The following is a 24,074-nucleotide window of genomic DNA, read 5'->3' as shown; positions in this document are numbered from 1 at the left end:
GTGTACATAACTCAATAGCTGCCAAGTTCATCTGAGTGGTATACTACAAAGTAAGTGCAATGCCTTAGCCAGCTAACTTGCCAAAATATTCAGAAATAACTTAACCATTCTTTTTTTTTTTTTAAAGATAAGCATGAAATGCGCATGGTCTGACTGACTTGACAATCAAAAACATACCTAAGTTTAGGTTTCTTAATGAACCAGAAAACCAACAGTTATTTCTGGTTGTTAATCAAAGTTAGCTGGCTAATGCATTGATCCTGCTTTTTAGTATACCCCTCTGACTAGCAACTGATCACTTGTTGGTGTCATATCAGCTTTATACAGTGCTACAGTGATTCTGTCCACTCCTGAAGACTCCTAAAGCTTTTATGTGCAGCAACCTGGACAAAGAAAGTGTGCATGGGACCTTTATACGTAGTGACGTGTGACCACATCAACTATACTCACTCAATTAGCTACAACTCTTCATGACTCTTGGCACAAAATGGCTGCATTTTATTACGAAACGTTGTCACCTATCTACCTGAGAAGAGGTAAGTTCACCTGCTTTCCGCCATATTGCTTTAACCAACCAAGTCTTATCAGATCTGTTATGGGGAGTGCTAGTGAACAAGGATATTGGGGAAGGGCACAACTCTCTGGAATGAAACTGCCAGTGCCTCTTGTATTAAATACAATATGGTTAGACATCTCTCCTGTCTAGCTCAAACCACAACCTTCACTGTCTAATTTTCTCTGGTCTTCGGTTTTTGACTGGGACCCATTATTGCATAGGTACATCTGCTGGTACTCCGTCAAGACCGACACCACCCCGTCCCGACCAAACTGCCTGGCGTCATCCAGGGGTGTGTTTCCCCACCTGATAGAGAGCGCAATATAAGCAGTAATGAAAAAACTTTGAAATACTGCTGCAGAGGCAAAGGAAACAAGGGATGGTGTGCTAAGCAATGCTCTGACTGAGTCTCAGAAGAAATCAGGTCATAATAGCCCTCGACTAGTCTGGTGTAGTTGGGTGATTTTAAAGGCCTGGACACTTTTAAAACCACCAGTCTCCATTATGCATGCCTGAAGGACCTTTACAATGGAACATCTCTCAAAGATGTGTGAATTATTAAAAGTGACATGCAGATGATGAGGTGGTGTCCCTACCTGTCCTTTATATGGGGGTTCACTTTACACATCTCTGTTAGGAAGATCACTGCTTCCACATGACCTGAACAAACAGGAAGGAAGAATTAAATCTCAATATACGGCAACCAACTATGCATTCACATATCTATAGTTATCCCAGCGAAGCCATCCACTCCAATTTAACCAAAGCAGACACACTTGAATTACAACTCTGGACAATAAGGTGAAGTACATGCTATGTGAGAGAACAGTTTTATCCCTGAAAAATATGTAGGTGCACCTTCGGCTGATGCCACGTGGAGACCTGTACGAGAATCATAGTCTTTCTCTTCCATGTCCACAGCCGAGAGAGCAAACCTAAAGGAGAGGACATGAGCGAGGGAAGGAAGAAAAAAAAAAAGAGTATAGCGAAAGGTTAATTGGAATGACAGATGGTGTAATTATGAAGTTAACTGAAATTGATTTGATACCAGGGGTGGTCTGTTCCATGCTGCACATAAATTAATTATTGAAGCCATATTCTTCTTGCCTATCTGGCGCCAGCGCTTGCTTATGAAAAAGCAAACTACATTTCTGGTAAATCAGAAGGACCAACTATAATGGTTTATATAACTATCCCAAGATTCTGTCTTTACCTCCTCAGGGCAGAGACATCACCACTGTAAGCTGCAAACATCAGGTTAACCACTGACTTGTTCTGAAGGGTCAGAAGAAAACATCACAATTATGGGTTATCAACATAGAAGGATATTGAAGCACAGCGATGTTTCAGATATTGTGGCGGAAGCATAAACACTAAACATGAATGTTCCCAAGAGGTATATTTGAGAAACATTTAGTATACTTAGGGCCCGATTCTGACTTAAGAAATTATGCCTTTATTATGCACTTCTCAGTAGTTGGTATTCAGACTTACCGTATGAAGGTGTGTAATGGGCATTGCAGGCGTGGCTCCCTTGCGCGCTCTGAATAAATGTAATTCAACCGCTGAAAACCCTTCCACTTGCTGGCCAACAGATTTTCTATTAAATACGGTTTTCAGTACATTTATCTTAAGCCATCCATTTCAATACGATGTACCCACAATTAGAATTTGTCGAGAGACTAGAATACATCAAGAGAACGGGTTCAGAAAATAAGGATCAATGACATAATACCATCTATGCATCTTGGTCTTAGTTTCAGCACCAACTGGTAGATTAAAAAATACTCAGACCTTGTAGATTATTTAGGCAAATTTCAGGGTTAGGAAAGTATGTATGAAACTTAAAATAAAAACTGGTTTGTAGAGCCTTTATGCACACAATGTATAGTTGAATAAAAAATACAGTGGTTTGATTCATCCTGAAAGCTGTCATACTCAAATTCAATCCATGAAATCTTGTAAAATGAAAAAAAAAAGTTAACAATGGGAGCGGAACAAGTCCTATAAATAAATCTACTCTAATTCTCACTAAACATGGAACTGTATGACAACGGTCCAGTCGTCATGAACCGTGCGCCAGGCTCCAGGTTTAAACTGCTATATGTCCCAAATTATTGCCCAATGTTAGCCTAATATGATCTACTAATGCAAGCGACCCGCAGGAATAACTTACCTAGAGGAAAGAAAGGTAAATGGAATGATGCTAAATTTAAGCTACAAATTTGAGAAAACTAACACTAAAGTGACAGTTATAAATGTATGTGGCTCCCAAAAGTGGCTAATAAATTAACATGATAGAAATTGTAAAATAAAACAGAGAAAAGCCTGGGCATAGGCTATAATTCAAACATTCTAAAGAGCATACATCAGCTCGGCAGGTTCAGCCCTACAGAAGCCAAGGTTCAGCCCTACAGAAGCCAAGGTTCAGCCCTACAGAAGCCAAGGTTCAGCCCTACAGAAGCCAAGGTTCAGGCCTACATAAGCCAAGGTTCAGGCCTACAGAAGCCAAGGTTCAGCCCTACAGAAGCCAAGGTTCAGGCCTACAGAAGCCAAGGTTCAGCCCTACAGAAGCCAAGGTTCAGGCCTACAGAAGCCAAGGTTCAGCCCTACAGAAGCCAAGGTTCAAACCCTACAGAAGCCAAGGTTCAGCCCTACAGAAGCCAAGGTTCAGGCCTACAGAAGCCAAGGTTCAGCCCTACAGAAGCCAAGGTTCAAACCCTACAGAAGCCAAGGTTCAGCCCTACAGAAGCCAAGGTTCAGGCCTACAGAAGCCAAGGTTCAGGCCTACAGAAGCCCATCGTTTGAGTGTCCAAATGATTTAATAGAAATCACGGCTGCAACATTGATAATCAATTAAAAAGGGATTTAATATTCCCTGCTATTTTGTTTTAATTATCATTTTGGAGGGTGAGGGTTACATGCTTGTTTTTTTTACGCTTGGGGAGGGCCAAGTAAAAATATATTTTCCTCAGGGGGAGGTATAACTTTCACTCCCCTAGCTCTTATCCGTGTATAAATGACAGTGCATGGACAATGCTGTTATTTCTATCAGAAAAAAATAAAGAAGATGCTTTTTCCACTTGGAACCAGCAGGTTCGCTCAACCTTATTCATGGTTTCCTCGCACGTAAAGGCGGTGGAATTAAGAGGGAATTAAGTCAAGGTCAGAATATGGCTTATCTGTAGACACACCTTTGCCACACCTTCATTTCTTAGCTCTCCAACCCGAACGAATAGTGGTTGACTTCAAGGTCAGAATACGCATAGAGAGAAAGGTGCATAAAAAGGGAATTAACGTTCAATTTTCGCACTCTTAACCGGATCGGAATCAGGACCTTAGTGCCTGTTCTATCCCTTACCCTATCATCAAGTGAGAGTCTGCGAGGGTCCAGCTTCCTTGCAAAGTGTCTCAGGTTGTCATAATTGTGGAAGTTGAAGAGAGAAACCAGCTCCTGATCAATCAGCAGACAGAATGGGAAAATGAGACAGATTTATCTATTATTCAATGTTCTATTCTATTTTTAATCTTCCACATTTACAATGTCTAATACAGGACAAAACATATACACTCAGGTATGACATTGAGGTAATCAACGAGAATAAATATCTACTGCTGGGTATGGTAAAAACTTATGTCATAGGGGATTGAAATTATTCTTGTCTGCATACCTGACAGAAGTGAATGCCTCGGACACTATTTCCGACACGGTCTAAGGGAGGAGACCAACACATTATTCCCATGATATTAGGGACCACCAGCAGCACTGCACCCGACACGCCAGACTTAGCAGGCAAGCCCACCTGGAAACAAAGAAGGGACAAAAAGCAAGAATGAAGTTAAGTATGACACTTACCTTGTCTCATCTCTTTTAACTGCATTGATCTGACAACACAGGATAGGTGAGAGCAACATGGCACCTCTGAGATAAAGGGGAACGTTCTATTTTACCATATACAGTATGATAAACAAAGATATTGGATAAATTATGATGAGATGGGGATGTCTCACTTTCTCTTCCGTCGCTGTGATAAGGCCACCTCAGGTCATTGACCTCTGTCTGTTTCTCAGTGACTCACATGGAAGGCGAACTGGCCAGAGAAGTCGTACATTCCGCAGGAGTGCATGAGGCTTAGGGTGTTCCGCACAGCCTCCGCACTTAGCACCCGCTCGCCTGTGATTGGACAGATGCCCCCGTTGGCCAGTGTGGCGGCCATGACACAGCCTGATTCACAGGTCACCTCAATGGAGCACAGCTGAGAGGAAAACAGAACAGTTGAGACCTCTGGTTTATTGTAGTCAGGTTTGAGAAGTAACTGATTACATGTAATCTGTTACATATAATATGATTACAACATCAAAAAAACAGTAACTGTAATCTGTTACCAGCAAAATGATTGTAATGAGATTACAGATACTTTTGAAAAACTAGATGATTACTTACATCAGAAAGAATGTTTGTAAAAAAAATACATTATTACACCTTTTTGTTTTCTCAATGACATTCAATTCAGCATTGAATGTCATGGGAAAGGCTTACGTTTATTCCACCTGAGCTAGTCTGACCATAAGTCAGAGACCACTATAATGATGCACCAAATGCATTTGATGGATCCTTTAAGTATTTTTCTAATGCCTCTTAAGGGGAAAGCAAATCTCTTTAAACATGAGTCTCACCTGGAAGTAGAAATCAAGGGCTGCAATCATATCTGCATTCTCAGGAAAGCACTACCAGGCAAAATGAGAGAAAGGCCACAGTTTCAGGACAGGTAGTATAACTTATAGTTTTAGAGTTTAGAAATTGGTTTAACTATTGGGAAGACTCTGTGAAGCTCAAACACTCACTTTTTTCTCCTTCAGGTAGTAACCAATAGCAAAATTCCTATCCCCGGTCTCCTTCTCTGATTGAAAACTTTGAAGGCAAATACATAGTGGGCTTCAAAATTACTGGCAATGCACAAACAATACTTAAAAAAATATAAACAATATAATTATAGAGATAAACTCAAAATAACAACGTGAGAAATATCGTACTTTATTAATGTTTCAATGGAACCCACTAAAATCATTTATTGATGTAAAAAAAAATATTTAAAAAATCCATGTCCTCCAAATCAAGGTTTCACAATTAATGGCACCCTTAAAGAATATTGTAAATAAAATCTACCAAAAGTAAATCAGGAATTAAATTCCACTTATTTAAGTTGATCTAAGCCTTAAGGAACTATACTGAGTCATTACATCACTTCCTGTTTCACAAGGGTATAAAAATGAGGTAACACGCATGCAATATCCCTTTGTCATCCAACATCATGAAGAAAACAAAAGAACTGATATGAACAGTTAAAAAGCTCACGGGTAGAGGACGCAAATACATTTTGCCCCCCAGGATAGGGAGGAGGATGGTGAGAGAAGCAACAAAATCGGCAACAATCACTGTGAAAGAATTGCAGGCCTTGGTGGCATCTCAGGGTCACCAGGTTTCAAAAAGCACCGTCAGACACCACATCCACATCCACAGGCTCTTTGGAAGGGTTGCCCGAAGAAAGCCCTTTCTTACCCCAAGACACAGACGCAAGCGCTTGGAGTTTGCCAAACGTCATTTAAATTATGACTAGAAGACGGTGCTCTGGTCAGATGAGACCAAAATTAAATGTTTTGGTCAGATACAGCATCGGCATGTTTGGCGTCGAGATGCATGCAAGGAGAGGCACCTCATACCCACGGTGAAATATGGAGGGGGGTCAGTGATGTTTTGGGGCTGTTTTAATTCCAGAGGTCCAGGGACACTAGTTAAGATTGATGGCATAATGAATTCCACCAAGTATCAGGCAATTTTGGCTGACAATCTGGTGGCCTCTGCCAGAGGGCTGGGACTTGGCTGTATGTGGACTTTCCAACAAGACAATGACCCAAAACATACCTCAAGATCCACACAGCAATGGTTCTGTGACAACAAAATTAATGTTCTGTCATGGCCATCTCAGTCGCCGGACCTCAATCCAATCGTACACCTGTCGGCTGAGTTGAAGAGGGCAGTTGATAAGCGCAAACCCAAGAATGTGAAGGACCTTGAAAGGATCTGGAGGAATGGTCCAAAATCCCTCCAAATGTGTTCCTTTACCTTGTCAAACATTACAGGAAAAGACTCCATGCTGTTATCCTTGCCAGAGGTGGTTGCACTAAGTACTAAATGAGGAGTGCCAATAATTATGAAACCTTGATTTTGGTGAAATGTATTTTGTATTAAATTATTGTATGATTTTGGTTGGTTCCATTGATGTTGGTAATTTGAGTTTCTCTCTATAATTATATTGTTTATATATTTTTTTTAAGTATTGTTTGTGCATTGCCAGTCAGGGATGCCAGTAATTTTGGAGCCCACTGAATTAAAAGCTGTTTATCACACCACAAATTACATAATTTTATTTTCATACTATAATGTTCAATTTGACACTCACGTAGCGTTGCTGAAGCCCACATACTCTGTGCCAGCCATCTTCTTCAAGTATTCCATTACCTACGATAAAAGATGTCCGTTTTTCCATTACATTTTACTAATAAGAAGCAATTGTAGACAAGTCAGAAGTCTGAAACTTAAAGGATACTCACATAATCAAACCTCTCTGCCTTATTCGAGTTAGGCTGTAAAGAAGAAGAAGGAATTCCCTTTAGTACAGTGTTCTTGTGCTGAAGTAATTTTGCATTGACACTAAACAGAGCTGTTCTGTCCCTAGGTGGCAGTGTTTGTGTATGTGTGCTGGTGAGTCAGACAGATTCTGGGTGGGTGTGCAGGGTAGGATTAGTTGCGGTATCCGTCCGTCCATCCGTCCGTCCGTCCGTCTGTCTGTCCGTCTGTCTGTCTGTCTGTCTGTCTGCGTGATGTGATGTGTATAACATGGGCTAGCAGCTCGGGGGCAGATTATTGCCCTGCTTAAGTTTCAGGGTCCAGTGAAAGATCACCAGCAAGTCGTTAAGTCACCAAAACGGGCAGGGACTGGTACTTCCCCGTTGAGTGGTCCTCAAGGAATAGGTTTCTTCAAATGTGGTGCGACCCTGGGCTTATTGGTCAGTGATACTCTGATGAAGGTTGCAAGTTCAAATCCCCGAGCTGACAATGTACAAATCTGTCGTTCTGCCCCTGAACAGGCAGTTAACCCACTGTTCCTAGGCCGTCATTGAAAATAAGAATTTGTTCTTAACTGACTTGCCTAGTAAAATAAAGGTAAAATAAATTGTAAAAAAATTAAAAAGTGCTCCTGAGTGATGACACATCTTTCCACTCATAACTTCAGAGAGTTCTGCGCTCTCTGAAAGATCAAGTGAACTTTGCGCAATTTTTATGAATGAATTGCATAAACTCCAAATAAAACGTGCTAGGAGTGCTACACTTAATTGGAAGAGTACAAGTCCTTCCCTCAACTTGCCCAGTGCAGTATGGGCTATAGACTATTAGCCAATGAAATGACTCATCCATCTTGATCTGTTCTCTCTTCCTGTACTTAAAGTTGTCAAAGACATACATTATAATACTTATGATTGTCAGACATAAACACACACCCACCCACACAATCACACATACAGTCTCTCACTCACAGACAAACACGCCTTTACTTCCCAGCTGTCTCATTGGCCTGTCTAACACATACACACATCCTGTCAGTCCCACCCTCGCCCACTAATGAATGTGACCTGAATGGCCTAAGAGGCAGCTGGTGAAGACAGGCAGATAGGCAGGGAGAGGAAAACACAGCAGAATAGAGGTCCATGTCTATATAGAGGACTGCATTCTTTCCCCACTGCTGTATCTGTTAGAATGAGGGCAATGCTGACTGATAGGGACGGTTGGCGAGTCAGCTGGAGATAGTTTACTGACCTCTGTCCACACTGTATTGGGCCATAGGGTGAATTGGTCAATGATTGAGGGTGGTCTGACTGTGACACTTGGCTGTACTAGTTACAACAGATTTCCTGATTTCCTGTATATTTGATGTTGGAGTGGATTTGGTGTACAACAGTTTGCACTCATTGGCAATGCTTAATCTGTGTGCATGTAATGTACTCCTGATATTATTTAAGTTAGCTAGCAAAGATTTTATCTATCCTCTCATTCTAAAACCTCATGAAAGGTTATGGGAGATTATAACATCACCCAGGAATCCCCTTACCTTGAGCAGAGAACTGATGATGATAGCCCCCGCGTTCACCATAGGGTTGTGTGGTTTATCTGTCCAAAGAGAGAGAGGACAATGTTATCACTGTAGTACACTCCACCACCATATAACCTAAAGATATGGCCGCTTTACAAAGTGAACACGTATGTGCGTGCCAGAGGTGAACATGTGTAAAGACACCTAGTCAGCTGTAGCCAGCTTAGAGGGAACCTGCAGATAAGCTGTCTTGACTGGTTAATGATCAGATGTCCTGTTCTTGCTTGTTCCTGCTCTATCGACTGTATCTCACCAGTCAAGACCTACAGCATATTGTAATCATTGATCAAGTCGATTGGTAATTTCCCTGTTTCTCAATCACCTCCCACTGGGCAAAGACTAGTTGAATCAATGTGGTATCCACGTCATTGCAGCCAAAAATAATCATTGTGATGATGCTGAATCAATATGGGAAAAGTTTTTTTTGTTGATTTCATGTTGAATTCACGTTAGTTGGCAAAAAACGAATTTCAATCAAAACTAGACGTTGAACTGACATCTGTGCCCAGTGGGCTGTAGTTGCAGAGAGGTTGGTTGGTTTACACAATTGTTCACTGAAATGTGTAATTGTTTGCTTCCAGTGTAATGAACTATTCACTACCCTACGATTGAGTTAGCTTAGATCAGGAGATAGGGTCAGAGATATCATTGAGTGTTCAATGTAAGACAGTTTTTTCCTCAGTACTCCTCAGATGCATTCAAGTGTGGGGCATCTACACAGAAGTCAACACAGAGACATGTAGTAGATATGTGAGCCCAGCCATAGGCAGACAGGGATAGGGTTAGGGTTAATCTCTCTCACCCTCATCATTCAGTGACAGCTGGTTGAACTTGAGTCCGCTAGGCTCTTTGCCCACGTAACGGTGCACATGCTCAGTGCCGATCTCGTGCACAGCAATGGCGTACTCCAGTGGCTTCACACATGATTGAAGACAGAATGGAACCTTGGTGTCACCTGCAGAATGTCTGCATCACACCAGCAGGGGAGAGATCATGGGACAGTGAGGGCTGAGGTGACAACAGACACCGTGGAGGATTCTGCATAAACAAGGTGGGCAGAGACTGACAGGGCAAGATGAGGGGATGACATGTGGACTGCCTGTTCAAAGCTCTTAATTTCAGTAACATGGGTTATGTGTCATGATGGAGGGCAGTGGTGATATACTGTAAAAAGAGACTATGTACATAGATCAGATGATGCTATAATCTTACCTCTGCCCATCCACTGTGCATAGAGACACTCCCCACAGATTAGGGCTGAATTTAGCCAGTTGAGGAATGTAATCTGCTACCTAAGGAAAGACACACAAAGGAGTGGATTGGAATGTGTGTCAAAGGCAGGTACAGTGCATTCGAAAAGTATTCAGACCCCTTCACTTTTTCCACATTTTGTTACGTTACAGCCTTATTCTAGAATGAATTAAATTAATAGTTTTACTCATCAATCTACACACAATACCCCATAATAACAAAGCAAAAACAGGTTTTTAGATATTTTTGCAAATGTATTGAAAATAAAAAACAGAAATACCTTATTCACAGAAGTATTCAGACTTTGCTATGAGACTCAAAATTGAGCTCAGGTGAATCCTGTTTTAATTGATCATCCTTGAGGTGTTTCTACAACTTGGAGTCCAACTGTGGGAAATGCAATTGATTGGACATGATTTGGAAAGGCACACACCTGTCTATATTAGGTCCCATAGTTGACAATGCATGTAAAGAAAAAACCAAGCCATGAGGCCGAAGGAATTGTTCGTAGAGCTCAGAGACAGAATTGTGTCGAGGCACAGATCTAGGGAAGGGTACCAAAAAAATTCTGCAACATTGAAGGTGCCCAAGAACACAGTATACTCCATCATTTTAAATGGAAGAAGTTAATAACCACCAAGACTCTTCCTAGAGCTGGCTGCCCGGCCAAACTGAGCAATCGGGGGAGAAGGGCCTTGGTCAGGGATGTGACCAAGAACCCGATGGTCACTCTGACAGAGCTCCAGAGTTCCTCTGTGGAGATGGGAAAACATTCCAGAAGGACAACCATCTGTGCAGCACTCCACCAATCAGGACTTTATGGTAGAGTGGGCAGGCGGAAGCCACTCCTCATGCAAAGGCACATGACAGCCCGCTTGGAGTTTGCCAAAAGGCCCCTCAAGGACTCTCAGACCATGAGAAACAAGATTCTCTGGTCTGTTGAATCCAAGATTGAACTATTTGGCCTGAATGCCAAGTGGCACGTCTGGAGGAAACCAGGCACCGCTCATCACTTGGCCAATACCACCGCTACGGTGAAGCATGGTGGTGGCAGCATCATGCTGTGGGGGTGTTTTTCAGTGGCAGGGACTGGGAGACTAGTCAGGAAAGATAAATGGAGCAAAGTACAGACAGATCCTTGATGAGAACCAGCTCCAGAGCGCTCAGGACCTCAGACTGAGGCGAAGGTTCACCTTCCAACAGGACAGCGACCCTAAGCACACAGCCAAGACAATGCAGGAGTGGCTCTGGACAAGTCTCGGAATGTCCTTGAGTGGCCCAGCCACTCATACCCAAGAAGACTCAATGCTGTAATCACTGCCAACGGTGTTTCAACAGGGTCTGAATATTTATGTAAATGTAATATTTCCATTTTCCCCCCCAAAAAAACTGTTTTTTGCTTTGTCATTATGGGTTATTGTGTGTATATTGATAATGATTTTACATAAATACATAAATGTATGTACATGTATGTACAAATGTAGTGTGTGCAAGGCTTCATTCAGTACGCGCGTGTGAGTGAGATTATTTTAGCATATTCTCATGTGGATGTGTAGGTGTGTAAGTGTACAATATGTGAGAATGCTTTTAGCGTGTGAATTCCAATGTACATAGTGCAGGCATCCTAACAGGACTCACGTGTCCCCCCTCCTGCCTTTGGGTACTGTAGTACAGCTGGTCCATGTTGGATGCAAACACCTCAAAGTCTGGGATGATGAACTTCCTCCTGAACGCCTGTGTCAGCAACAGGATGTTAGCACCCACACACCTGAAACACATCACAAATACAGAAATATCACATGTATACTTTGTTTATTACATAGGTAATGGCTTAGTGTGGCACTTGGAACAATAGAGTTGTTGGTTCCATTCCTGTTGGGGCCAACCATGGGAAGATGTTTTGCATTGGGGGTGCTGGACGAAGAGGGGATGGGGGGTTGCTGAGGATCATTTTTGTCCGCTCATACAGGAGTAATAAAGGCCTAGTTCACACAGGATTAATATAATTGTGTATAATTGTATTTTTATTATAATAACATTTCTTTATTATATATATATTATATATTATTTCCATTTATCATGGGGTGCACCCCTACTTCCTGTTGCTGTGTCTAGCGATAACCACTGCTGAGTCCGCAACAACCAGCTGTTCTGGTTTTTAGGGGACATGGAAAGAGAGCCTGTGATGCGACTTCCACTTTTGGACGTTATCAAGGTGACTCTCCATCTTAACTCCTCCTCCATATTTACTGGGTTGTTTGAACAGCGCAGAAGAAAACCTCCCCCAACAGTTTTTTTTTTCCTTCTTGTCAAAACCAGTATGTAGGGGATCTAGTTTCCGGTGTTTCTTTTACGCCTGCTACGTTAGATTAGCCTAGCGGTTTGAGTGTTGAGCCAGTGACTGAAAGGTCTCTAGTTCGTAATCCCCGAGCCGACAAGTTGAAAAATCTGTCTAAGTGCCATTGAGAAAGTCACTTAACTCTAACAACCCTACTCTCCGAAGGTGTCTCATAACACACATGGTACAGGTGCGTATCTACAGGGAGTGTTATGGATATGTAAAAAACATGGTTTTCCAATTCACATGTGTTTTAATATACACTTGTACAAATATAAGCACCCACCAAATTATTATTAATTACCATACAAAAAATATCAGTTAGTTTAGATTATTTACAGTATATAGTATTACTACTGTATTAATACACACAGTGACCTTTAGCCCTGATACACGGCTGCTGACTCCTATGCGGCGTCTAGGAGTCAGCCATGTATCAGGGCTAAGTGACCTATAACAATGGAACAGACACACTACTGATCCTATGATGAAATCCTTAATGACATCAACAACATAAAACTGGACCTCAACTGGGACAAAATGAAATGCTGACAAGAGACAGCCTTTCATACTGTAGATACGCACCTGTACCATTATACATAAACAAAGCACTAAGATTAGTAAGCACTGAGGTGATCTCAGCTGGGTTGAGCTGAAAGATCCGCCCCCCGTTGCTTCTTAATACACAACTTGTTTAGAGTTTGGGGCACTGGGGTGGCTAATATAGGGATTGCAGAATTTATACATTCACCAGAAATGGGACATTTTTATTTCTAGTGGTCTTTTTCCAGTGACCACCTCAGAATGTTCCTCATAATGGGAAGACAATATCTAATCACAACACAATATTGTTATTCTCTTCTCCATGACTTTATTTGTGTATTTGGGCCTAGTTTCTAAATAATACCAAGTACAACACCAAGTCTCAATCTAAGTTGAGCAAAAGGACAGTAGATATGCAGTGTTCAATCACTGAAACATAGTAATTAAATGTAAGAAGTCCACCACACAGGACTCAGTGACCCACTACAGTAGCACGCCAGAGTCTGAATCATCACTGCATTCATTAAGTTAGGTTTGCCAGTTAAGAATTAATACTGTTTGGACAGCAGTCTAGACTCCCTCGTAGCTTGCTGATAAACTGAGCTCCTAATACAACTGGCACCGTCTGCAGTTCACCCACTATGATGGACTTTCATTAGCTCCCGTTCAGACTTAAGCCCTGCACAGATGTTATACTCCAGAGCTATCTCTCTCTCTCTCTGCATGTCACAGTGTGTGTGTGTGTGTGTGTGTGTGTGTGTGTGTGTGTGTGTGTGTGTGTGTGTGTGTGTGTGTGTGTGTGTGTGTGTGTGTGTGTGTGTGTGTGTGTGTGATAATACATTATGTTAACTGTCTGAATTAAAGAATCATAGTGTTTGTCAATATTCTCTCTATACCATCCTACTAACGTTAGAGGATGTGTATGGTAAGATGAAAGTGAAAATCGAGCATAGCTCACTTCCTGAAGAGTTTCTGGTCCATCATGACTGTTCCGGCAGATTCCCGCATGGCCTGGCGCAGATGACGCATACAGTCCCTCAGCCTGGGATCAGATGTCCACAAACCTGTGCTCTTCAACGCCTGGAGGAAGGAGAGAGGAACATTTAGAAAACAAGAGTGAGAGATTTATTTTAGAGAAAATTAAAAAGAAGGGAGAGGGAGGGAGGGAAGAGGAAAAATGGGCATGGAGTCATGGAGAGCTGATCCAGAACTGGGATAGCATCTCTAGGGAAGGGTGATAGATATTTGAGCTCTAAGAAAGCTGGTCCCGATGCTGGTCCTAATAGAGTACTAGGGCTGTCAAATGATTAAAGCATTTAAATCGAGTTAATCGCAGGATTGAGCTGTAATTTAAGATTTTTTTAATAAGCATAACAAGAACGTCTTGATTTTGTCCAAAGTAATGGTTAGCAAAAAACAAGTAATTTGATCAAATACACTTTCTTTAACCTCAATGTGAACTTGTTTTGAAATTGCATTGTTGTTTTTAGCACTATAGATTATGTACAGTATTTTGGATGTTTTCAGTATATTTTGAATTGTATTTTATTGAATTTTATTGAATTTTTGTATTTTGAAGAAAAAAAATGATGCGCTAAAATTACAAAAACTTAACTCAGGTTAACAGATTGACTGAAAGAGTTCTTATTTTATTCATGTTTTGGTACATAACGATAAGGACATGTATAGGTTATTAATAATAATTGAATTGATCACTTTGAGTGACTTTTCTTTAGCTATAGAAGAACTGAAAATATACAGGACTACAATAATTGTTTAAGTGTGTCACATTCAATACCTGAATTGGAACAAATTATGATTTTATCTGACTACAGGCACAAACCTTGTTTTGCCATTATGTGAGCAGCAACAAGGGTTCTAGCAGTCCTGTAAATAGCCCTGAAGGAGGAAGCTACATATCTAGTGTTTGAAATCCCTCCCCTAAGCCAACTTCAAGTCGTGCCGACAGCTATATGCAACGTGTGTCTATTTCTGGGGTATCATGTACATTGACAGCAGACTTGCCTCATAGGAGTGTTCAGACAGTTATTTTCAAGCCTGTGTGTCTGAGCAATGCTTTAATGAGCAACACACATTGCTTGACTGGACTGTTGTGTTCAGTTATTTTATGTCCTTGGTCACATAGGATAGTGGCTTTCATGAGAGCCTGAAGTGATATTCAGACATACTTGTATTGGACAGCAGCATTCAAAGCTATGTTTACTGGGGGCAGTACTGGGTGTTTTTCCATTCCTGACAGAAGCAAAGATGACAGAATTTTAGAGCTTTTGAGAAATTGAGTCATCAGATGAGAGAAGTACTTCAATAACACTAGTTAAGTAACATAATTGCTCTATGAGAACTAAATATAACCTCACCACACAAAGAAAGGATCCTGTTTCCTGGTAGGTCTGGGAAAGGTGTAAACCCTAATTAGCCTAATCTCTAATCTATTGTGACAGTATTCTGTAGCCACAGCTACTGTTCAGTCAGTCCTTCCAATGTGTTTTAGTCAAACTCCTTTGTGTCACTGTTCCCTGTCATGCCAAACACATACAGCATAACATGACAATAAATGACAGATCTCCCTCCTCAAAACTGAGATCAGTCAAAGGTCAAAGCAGATGGCAACCGTGTAGTCACTAGCCACTTTAAACAATGCCACTTAATATAATGTTTACATACCCTACATTACTCATCTCATATGTATATACTGTACTCTATATCATCTACTGCATCTTGCCATCTTTATGTAATACATGTATCACTAGCCACTTTAAACTATGCCACTTTACCCTACATTACTCATCTCATATGTATATACTGTACTCTATACCATCTACTGCATCTTGCCTATGCCGTTCTGTACCATCACTCATTCATATATCTTTAAGTACATATTCTTTATCCCTTTACACTTGTGTGTATAAGTTAGTAGTTGTGGAATTGTTAGGTTAGATTACTCGTTGGTTATTACTGCATTGTCGGAACTAGAAGCACAAGCATTTCGCTAAACTCGCATTAACATCTGCTAACCATGTGTATGTGACAAATACAATTTGATTTGATTTTTAGTAGCACCTGTACAGTTCTTTAAAAGGTACAAATGATGTAAGAATATCAAGCATTGCAATCAATCAGAAATAAAACTGGGCATACATGCTGTACTCTGAATGCTCTGGTTGAGGTACAACTTCGTGTTGTTCAACTGCTTGAGAATGCAGTGCCCAGATACAGTAGTTATTTTTCATATCATATGCTCCCTTACCTCTGACTAACCACTAGAAATGCCAGTGCATCTACCCAACCCCAGTCTATCCTAAGTGGTGGAGCGATTGGCAGACCTGGGGTTTGAACCCCCGTTTCCAGGGGCAAGGTGTAGTCCACTGGACAAAACTCCATCACCCCAATTATGGTGAATTATGGTGTAAAAGCACAGGGAGTGGTCGTGGACACTGGACAGAGAGTTTCTTCACACATCATAAAATTCTATGTTCAGCGTTTGTGGACCTATGGACAAATGTGCTTGTATGATATTTTCACCAACTGAGCTGAGACTTCTGTACGTGTTCTAAATGATGGTGTAAAAGCACGGAGAGGGAACACAAAATCTCTTCACGCATCGTAAAATGACTGGAGGTCATGTGCTTCTATGACATTCTCACCAACTGAGCTACAACTTCTGTGATGTTCTTCTCGACTCATGTACCCAACATTCCAGAGGCGACTGTTGCTTGGGAATGGCTGGTGGTCATTGGTGAGGTAAATACGTTTGTTAACACCTAGCTTGAACTTGGTTTCATTGGTGAGGTGATGTCAGAGCAGTTCAACCACCGCCTTTCTAACCAGGTTATACTGAGTTATCATTGATTAAGACGCCAATCTTTTGGGGTTTAAGAGGATTCACGTCTAGCCTCAACGACGAGGCCACACCTGTCTATTAGTCATAAAGTTACACAAGGCGTTTCCTCAACACTTTTAAACCTGAGCCTGAACTGGGCTGGTGACATGGTGCTGCCAGATGTCGAGGATGGATTCCTGCCTGGCTCGTCTAACACTCTCTGGGGTTCGATCGGTATGCATTTAGCTCAAGTGAAAACAGCAAGCCCAAAGGTCTCTTCAGGAACTAGAATGTGTTGTTGTACAGGCAGTACTGTGTCAACTTTAAAAGGATGTCGAGGAATGTCAAGGCAACTGTCAATACAATCATAAAAAAAGGGCATTCCAGATGTATTTTAAATAGGTTAAATAACCTGTACTGTATATGCAGTTGAAGTAAGAAGTTTACATACACCTTAGCCAAATACCTTTAAACTCAGTTTTTCACAATTACTGAGTAAAGAAATCCCTGTTTTAGGTCAGTTAGGATCACCACTTTATTTTAAGTATGTGAAATGTCAGAAAAATAGTAGAGAGAATGATTTATTTCAGTTTTTATTTCTTTCATCACATTCCCAGTGGGTCAGAAGTTTACATACATCAATTAGTATTTGGTAAGTAAGTTGGGTGAATTTTGGCCCATTCCTCCTGACAGAGGAACTGTAACCGAGTCAGGTTTGCAGGCCTCCTTGCTCACACACGATTTTTCAGTTCTGCCCACACATTTTCTATGGGATTGAGGTCAGGGCTTTGTGATGGCCGCTCCAATACCTTCACTTTGTTGTCCTTAAGTCATTTTGCCACAACTTTGGAAGTATGCTTGGGGTCTTTGTCCATTTGGAAGACCCATTTGTGACCAAGCTTTAACTTCCTGACTGATGACTTGAGATGTTGCTTCAATATATCAACATAATTTTCCTTCCTCATGATGCCAACTATTTTGTGAAGTGCACCAGTCCCTTCTGCAGCAAAGAACCCCCACAACATGATGCTGCCAGCCCTGTGCTTCACAGTTGGGATGGTGTTCTTCGGCTTGCAAGCCTCCCTTTTTCCTCCAAACATAACGATGATCATTATGGCCAAACAGTTCTATTTTTTTTCATCAGACCAGAGGACATTTCTCTAAAAAGAACGATCTTTGGCCCCATGTGCAGTTGCAAACCGTAGCCTGGCGTTTTTAATGGCGGTTTTGGAGCAGTGGCTTCTTCCTTGCTGAGCGGCCTTTCAGGTTATGTTGATATAGGACTCGTTTTACTGTGGATATAAATACTTTTGTACCTGTTTCCTCCAGCATCTTCACACGGTCCTTTGCTGCTGTTCTGGGATGGATTTGCACTTTTCGCACCAAAGCATGTTCATCTCTAGGAGACCAAACGTGTCTCCTTCCTGAGCGGTATGACAGCTGCGTGGTCCCATGACGTTTATACTTGTGTACTATTGTTTGTACAGATGAACGTGGTACCTTCAGGCATTTGGAAATTGCTCCCAAGGATGAACTAGACTTTTTAGATTAGATTTTTAGACTAGATTTTTTTCTGAGGTCTTGGCTGATGTCTTTTGATTTTCATATGATGTCAAGCAAAGAGGCACTGAGTTTGAAGGTAGGCCTTGAAATACATCCACAGGTACACCTCCAATTGACTCAAATGATGTAAATTAGCCTATCAGAAGATTCTAAAGCCAGGACATCATTTTCTGGAATTTTCCAAGCTGTTTAAAGGCAGTCAACTTAGTGTATGTAAACTTCTGACCCACTCGAATTGTGATACAGTGAATTATAAGTTAAATAATCTGTCTGTAAACAATTGTTGGAAAAATTACCTGTGTCGTGCACAAAGTAGATGTCCTAACCGACTTGCCAAAACTATAGTTTCTTAACAAGAAATTTGTGGAGTGGTTGAAAAACGAGTTAATGACACCAAGTGTATGTAAACTTCCGACTTCAACTGTAGGTTAGGTTCTACATGGTGTTACACAGTGAGAGAGGATGTGATGAGATGGAGACTCACAGAGACGAAATGAGAGACTGAGATCATCTCTTTACCCTCTGTGATGGTGTAGAAAAGAAGGTCCATCCCAGAGATCAAGCTGTTCCTGTGAAGCCCAGACAACACAGTGCACCATGTCACAATACTAGTGTAGGTCTTACAGGGAGGGACATTGTTAAAGATCACCACTGCATACACGTTTTACACTGTGTTTTGATTGTGTTGACTCATCCGTAGAACTTTCCTTAAGACATACTGTACATGTGCAAAAGAGCACTTAATCATTGACAGCTGTGTATGAACAAATGTTCTGTTTTTCTTTTCACCCCAGCACCAAAAGGAGAGTGTAGTAGGGTATGTAGGGTAGTGTAGTGTAGGCCTAGTGTAGTGTAGCGTGCTGTAGTGTAGGCCTAGTATAGTGTCGGCCTAGTGTAGTGTAGCGTTCTGTAGTGTAGTGTCGGCCTAGTGTAGTGTAGCAGGCTGTAGTGTAGTGTCGGCCTAGTGTAGTGTAGCCTATAGTAATGCAGTTCATGTTAATATCAGCTTTCAAACCAATTCCACTGACTACTCAGCTCCAAGTTCTTAAATGTAGTCTACGACACCATTCTTCCACGATAAATTCCATAATTCTGTTTTTTGTTGAGGGTTGAGGGTGGTGGAAAATGCTGTCTCAGGCGCCACTCCAGTATCTCCCATAAGTGTTCATTTGGGTTGAGATCTGGTGACTGAGATGGCCATGGCATATGGTTTAAATCATTTTCATGCTCCTCAAACCATTTAGTGACCACTCTGCCCTGTGGATAGGGGCATTGTCATTATATGTGGGCATAGCCATGGTAGCCAAAATAATGGCCTGCCCAGCCTTTTTATACATGACCCTAAGGACTATGGGATGTTAATTGCTTATTTAACTCAGGAACCACATCTTTGTGTAAGCACCAGCTTTCAATACTTTGTATCCCTCATTTACTCAAGTATTTCCATTATTTTGGCAGTTACCTGTATATACTGTACATATTCCCTTATTGGTAGATAATGTGACTGAGTAAGTATGTACCTGCACTCTGTTTGGTCCAAATCATTGACAGCTTGATGATGTTGCTGCCTGTTGTGGTGCAGTCCTGCTCTCGTGCAGAACAGCTGAAAGGGTTGCTGGCTCCTGGAAAATACATTGCTGTCACTCCCAACTAGTGCGGAGTTGACAGCATGTTTGAGCAGTTGTAAAACTCCCGCATTAGTAATCCGCAGACGTTTCAGACAATGCATTATTAAAGGGTGGATCGCAACCAAAAGAAATATAGCGCTGGGTTAGGTTAACAAAGTTCAAATAGAATAAAAACTGTAGAGACATCAGATCTGTGTCCAGTGCGTCGTTCCTCGGAGGCTTTATATCATTTTTTATGCATGCTAGCACAAGGACATGATACTGTCGCGTGGGGGGTGGCGTTGTGACTGGCAGAAGTTGGTTGACAGATGAAAGAGGCCAGTGACCAATGACAGCTGAGGCCAGACCGCGAAGAGAGTGAGAAATTTACGATCCATAGCACAGGTATGATTTCAATGACGTGATTGAGTGGTACATTACAAATCTAATTTTAGGCTACTTTTCTGAGATGCATCTATGGAAACAAAACCTTTAAAAGTCTTGCCGTGTAGGATGTAATATTATGTAATCTTGTTTGTTGTTCACAACTGTTGAACAAGGTAATATCTGTGAACCTGTAAATAAATGTGAATATATAAATAATACTATTATCCCAAATTATTTGAATTTAACTTCTTACAATTTGATAGCCACATTGGCTTTAGGGAAATGAAGGCTACCAATAAGGCGCAGAGATGGCATTGGGAATTTTCTAGTAACTTGTATCTTGTGTAGCGACACCATATGGTAATGTATCACACCACATGTGGGCCTACTATTAGCTTGTAGCCTACTATGCCATAGTATAGGCCCTATGGATCTATAATCTGTGTAGTGATGACATTAGTGGACATTTTTACTTTCTATGTTTGCATATCATATTATTACATTCATATGAACATGATTATACTCCCTATTACACAAAGCACAAATAGGTTTGCTACTACAGTTGTAAGTAACAATGTGTACTTCACTGTAATAGCGGTCTGAGCAGGACTGATTTTTAGTACCGTGCCCACCGCTCCCACAAAATTTCATACAGTAACCTGCATTCCTGATTTGTTTGCCGGTATCCCACATGCTCCTGCCAGATCTCATCCAGCTCCTTCCCAGTCCCGCAACGTTAAAATTACACATTTTCAAAACCACCATTTTATGCATTATAATATGCAATGAATGCATGGTTTTGTAAGATATTTGCTGGTTGGAATAAAGTAATTGTATTAAAATAAACTGTGTAAAACAACTAATTTGAAGCAGACAAAAAGCCCCTGCAAGACATAATATACAGTGCCTTGCGAACGTATTCGGCCCCCTTGAACTTTGCGACCTTTTGACACATTTCAGGCTTCAAACATAAATATATAAAACTGTATTTTTTTGTGAAGAATCAACAACAAGTGGGACACAATCATGAAGTGGAACAACATTTATTGGATATTTCAAACTTTTTTAACAAATCAAAAACTGAAAAATTGGGCGTGCAAAATTATTCAGCCCCCTTAAATTAATACTTTGTAGCGCCACCTTTTGCTGCGATTACAGCTGTAAGTCGCTTGGGGTATGTCTCTATCAGTTTTGCACATCGAGAGACTGACATTTTTTCCCATTCCTCCTTGCAAAACAGCTCGAGCTCAGTGAGGTTGGATGGAGAGCATTTGTGAACAGCAGTTTTCAGTTCTTTCCACAGATTCTCGATTGGATTCAGGTCTGGACTTTGACTTGGCCATTCTAACACCTGGATATGTTTATTTTTGAACCATTCCATTGTAGATTTTGCTTTATGTTTTGGATCATTGTCTTGTTGGAAGACAAATCTCCGTCCCAGTCTCAGGTCTTTTGCAGACTCCATCAGGTTTTCTTCCAGAATGGTCCTGTATTTGGCTCCATCCATCTTCCCATCAATTTTAACCATCTTCCCTGTCCCTGCTGAAGAAAAGCAGGCCCAAACCATGATGCTGCCACCACCATGTTTGACAGTGGTGATGGTGTGTTCAGGGTGATGAGCTGTGTTGCTTTTACGCCAAACATAACGTTTTGCATTGTTGCCAAAAAGTTCAATTTTGGTTTCATCTGACCAGAGCACCACCTTCTTCCACATGTTTGGTGTGTCTCCCAGGTGGCTTGTGGCAAACTTTAAACAACACTTTTTATGGATATCTTTAAGAAATGGCTTTCTTCTTGCCTCTTCCATAAAGGCTGAATAATTTTGCACGCCCAATTTTTCAGTTTTTGATTTGTTAAAAAAGTTTGAAATATCCAATAAATGTCGTTCCACTTCATGATTGTGTCCCACTTGTTGTTGATTCTTCACAAAAAAATACAGTTTTATATCTTTATGTTTGAAGCCTGAAATGTGGCAAAAGGTCGCAAAGTTCAAGGGGGCCGAATACTTTCGCAAGGCACTGTATATATTTTTAATTGGAACGAGTTCACATTGTAAACTTTCTGATTCCAAAATCATCTCAACTCAAACTGTCAGTAAGATAAAGGAAAAGCAACAAGTATGCTATTGATAGGCTGACTAGTGACCAATCATAATAGCCATTATTTCATTACCTTTAGTGAATGATTAACAACATACTTTCCAATGAGAACTGCAAGCTGACAATTGCTTTTATAATTGCTTTTATAATTCATCACAAGTGACCACATGAACTCAATCACATCAGATAATTGTTTTTGCCACCAGTACTGTTTGAAGCAGGCCCACGAGCCGGTTCTGTAACGTGAGCCCCATTAGAGGAGGGGAGAGAAACTAGCAGACATAATGACAGAGGGCTTCATGTGATATACAGTACTAGTCAAAAGTTTGGACACACCTACTCATTCAAGGGTTTTTCATTATTTTGTACTATTTTCTACATTGTATTATAATAGTGAAGACATCAAAACAATGAAATAACACATATGGAATCATGTAGTAACCAAAAAAGTGTTAAACAAATCAAAATATATTTGAGAGTCTACATTAGCTTGTAGCCTACTATGCCATAGTATATGCCCTATGAACCTATCATCTGTGTAGTGATGAAGGCCTGATTCACACAGTTTCCTCTGAACAGTTGATGTTGAGATGTGTCTGTTACTTGAACTCTGTGAAGCATTTATTTGGGCTGCGACTTCTGAGGCTGGTAACTCTAATGAACTTATCCTCTGCATCAGAGGTAACTCTGGGTCTTCCTTTCCTGTGGCGGTCCTCACGAGAGCCAGTTTCATCATAGCTCTTGATGTTTTTTTGCGATTGCACTTGAAGGAACTTTTAAAGTTCTTGAAATGTTCCAGATTGACTGACCTTAATTTCTTAAAGTAATGATGGACTGTCGTTTGTCTTTGCGTATTGGAGCTGATCTTGCCATAATTTGGACTTGGTATTTTACCAAATAGGGCTCACTTCTGTATACCACTCCTACCTTGTCACAACACAACTGATTGGGTCAAATGAATTAAGAAGGAAAGAAATTCCACAAATTAACAAGGCACACCTGTTAAATGAAATGCATTCCAGTTGACTACCTCATGAAGCTGGTTGAGAGAATGACAAGAGTGTGGAAAGCTGTCATCAAGGCAAAGGGTTGCTACTTCGAAGAATCTCAAATATAGAATATATTTTGATTTGTTTAACAATTTTTTGGTTACTACATGATTCCATGTGTTATTTCATGTCTTCACTATTACTACAATGTAGAAAATAGTCAAAATAAAGGAATGAGTAGGCGTGTCCAAAGTTGTGACTGGTACTGTATAAATGATTTTCTAACAACACACGGCAATATGACCAGTATGAAATCATTTGCGAGACTAAAATAATATTTGAATACTGAATTTGTGGTTCTGGTCACCCGCTGCCTGCTGCAGCAGCATGAACCATTCCATCCGCACCACACACTTCTCTGTTGGGGTCCTGCGGTAATGCAGGGCTCTTCACTGAAACTACCGCTGTAGCTACCATGTAAATATGGGTTTCGGTACACGTGATGAAGTGGGACCAAATTATCAAATGATTCCCTTATATTTCCTGTTCAATTAAATCTAGGCCTACATCAACCTTGTAGTCCCCAGTTTGTCAAATTTGTGTTTGTTTACTATTCTTGTGGACACACAACAGGATGTGGACACACAACAGGACTGAGTAGTCAGTCAGTTCTACCAGACTTCCACTAGA

At 40.9% G+C, this 24,074-nt stretch overlaps 1 protein-coding gene across 1 annotated transcript; it reads right to left on the bottom strand.

Moving 5' to 3' along the window:
- Positions 1-110: 110 nt before the first annotated feature.
- Positions 111-20,182, bottom strand: LOC110492364 (glutaminase kidney isoform, mitochondrial). The gene is made up of 18 exons (XM_021566617.2): positions 19,823-20,182; positions 18,787-18,871; positions 13,857-13,978; positions 11,656-11,785; positions 9,979-10,058; positions 9,569-9,732; positions 8,725-8,783; positions 7,169-7,201; positions 7,018-7,076; positions 5,402-5,468; positions 5,234-5,284; positions 4,636-4,812; positions 4,228-4,359; positions 3,918-4,010; positions 1,770-1,831; positions 1,415-1,491; positions 1,153-1,216; positions 111-862 (listed from the first exon to the last, which is right to left on the bottom strand). Exons 1-18 carry the CDS (start codon positions 20,029-20,031, stop codon positions 703-705), a joined length of 1,824 nt encoding a protein of 607 aa, XP_021422292.2. The 5' UTR covers positions 20,032-20,182; the 3' UTR covers positions 111-702.
- Between the last annotated feature and the right edge of the window lie 3,892 nt (positions 20,183-24,074).

This window comes from Oncorhynchus mykiss, chromosome 16, assembly GCF_013265735.2.
Source record: "Oncorhynchus mykiss isolate Arlee chromosome 16, USDA_OmykA_1.1, whole genome shotgun sequence".
NCBI lineage: Eukaryota > Metazoa > Chordata > Actinopteri > Salmoniformes > Salmonidae > Oncorhynchus > Oncorhynchus mykiss.
The sequence above is the reverse complement of the archived record's forward strand: the minus strand, read 5'-3'. Positions and strand labels throughout refer to the sequence as shown.

Excerpts from the sequence above, each read along its gene's own strand:
- LOC110492364 (XM_021566617.2), bottom strand. The coding sequence starts at position 20,031 with ATGCATTGTCTGAAACGTCTGCGGATTACTAATGCGGGAGTTTTACAA. Across the intron at positions 18,872-19,822 it reads TTGGACCAAACAGAGTGCAG|GAACAGCTTGATCTCTGGGA; the intron begins GTACATACTTAC and ends TGGGCTTCACAG. Across the intron at positions 13,979-18,786 it reads CAGTCTCTCATTTCGTCTCT|GCGTTGAAGAGCACAGGTTT; the intron begins GTGAGTCTCCAT and ends TCCTTCCTCCAG.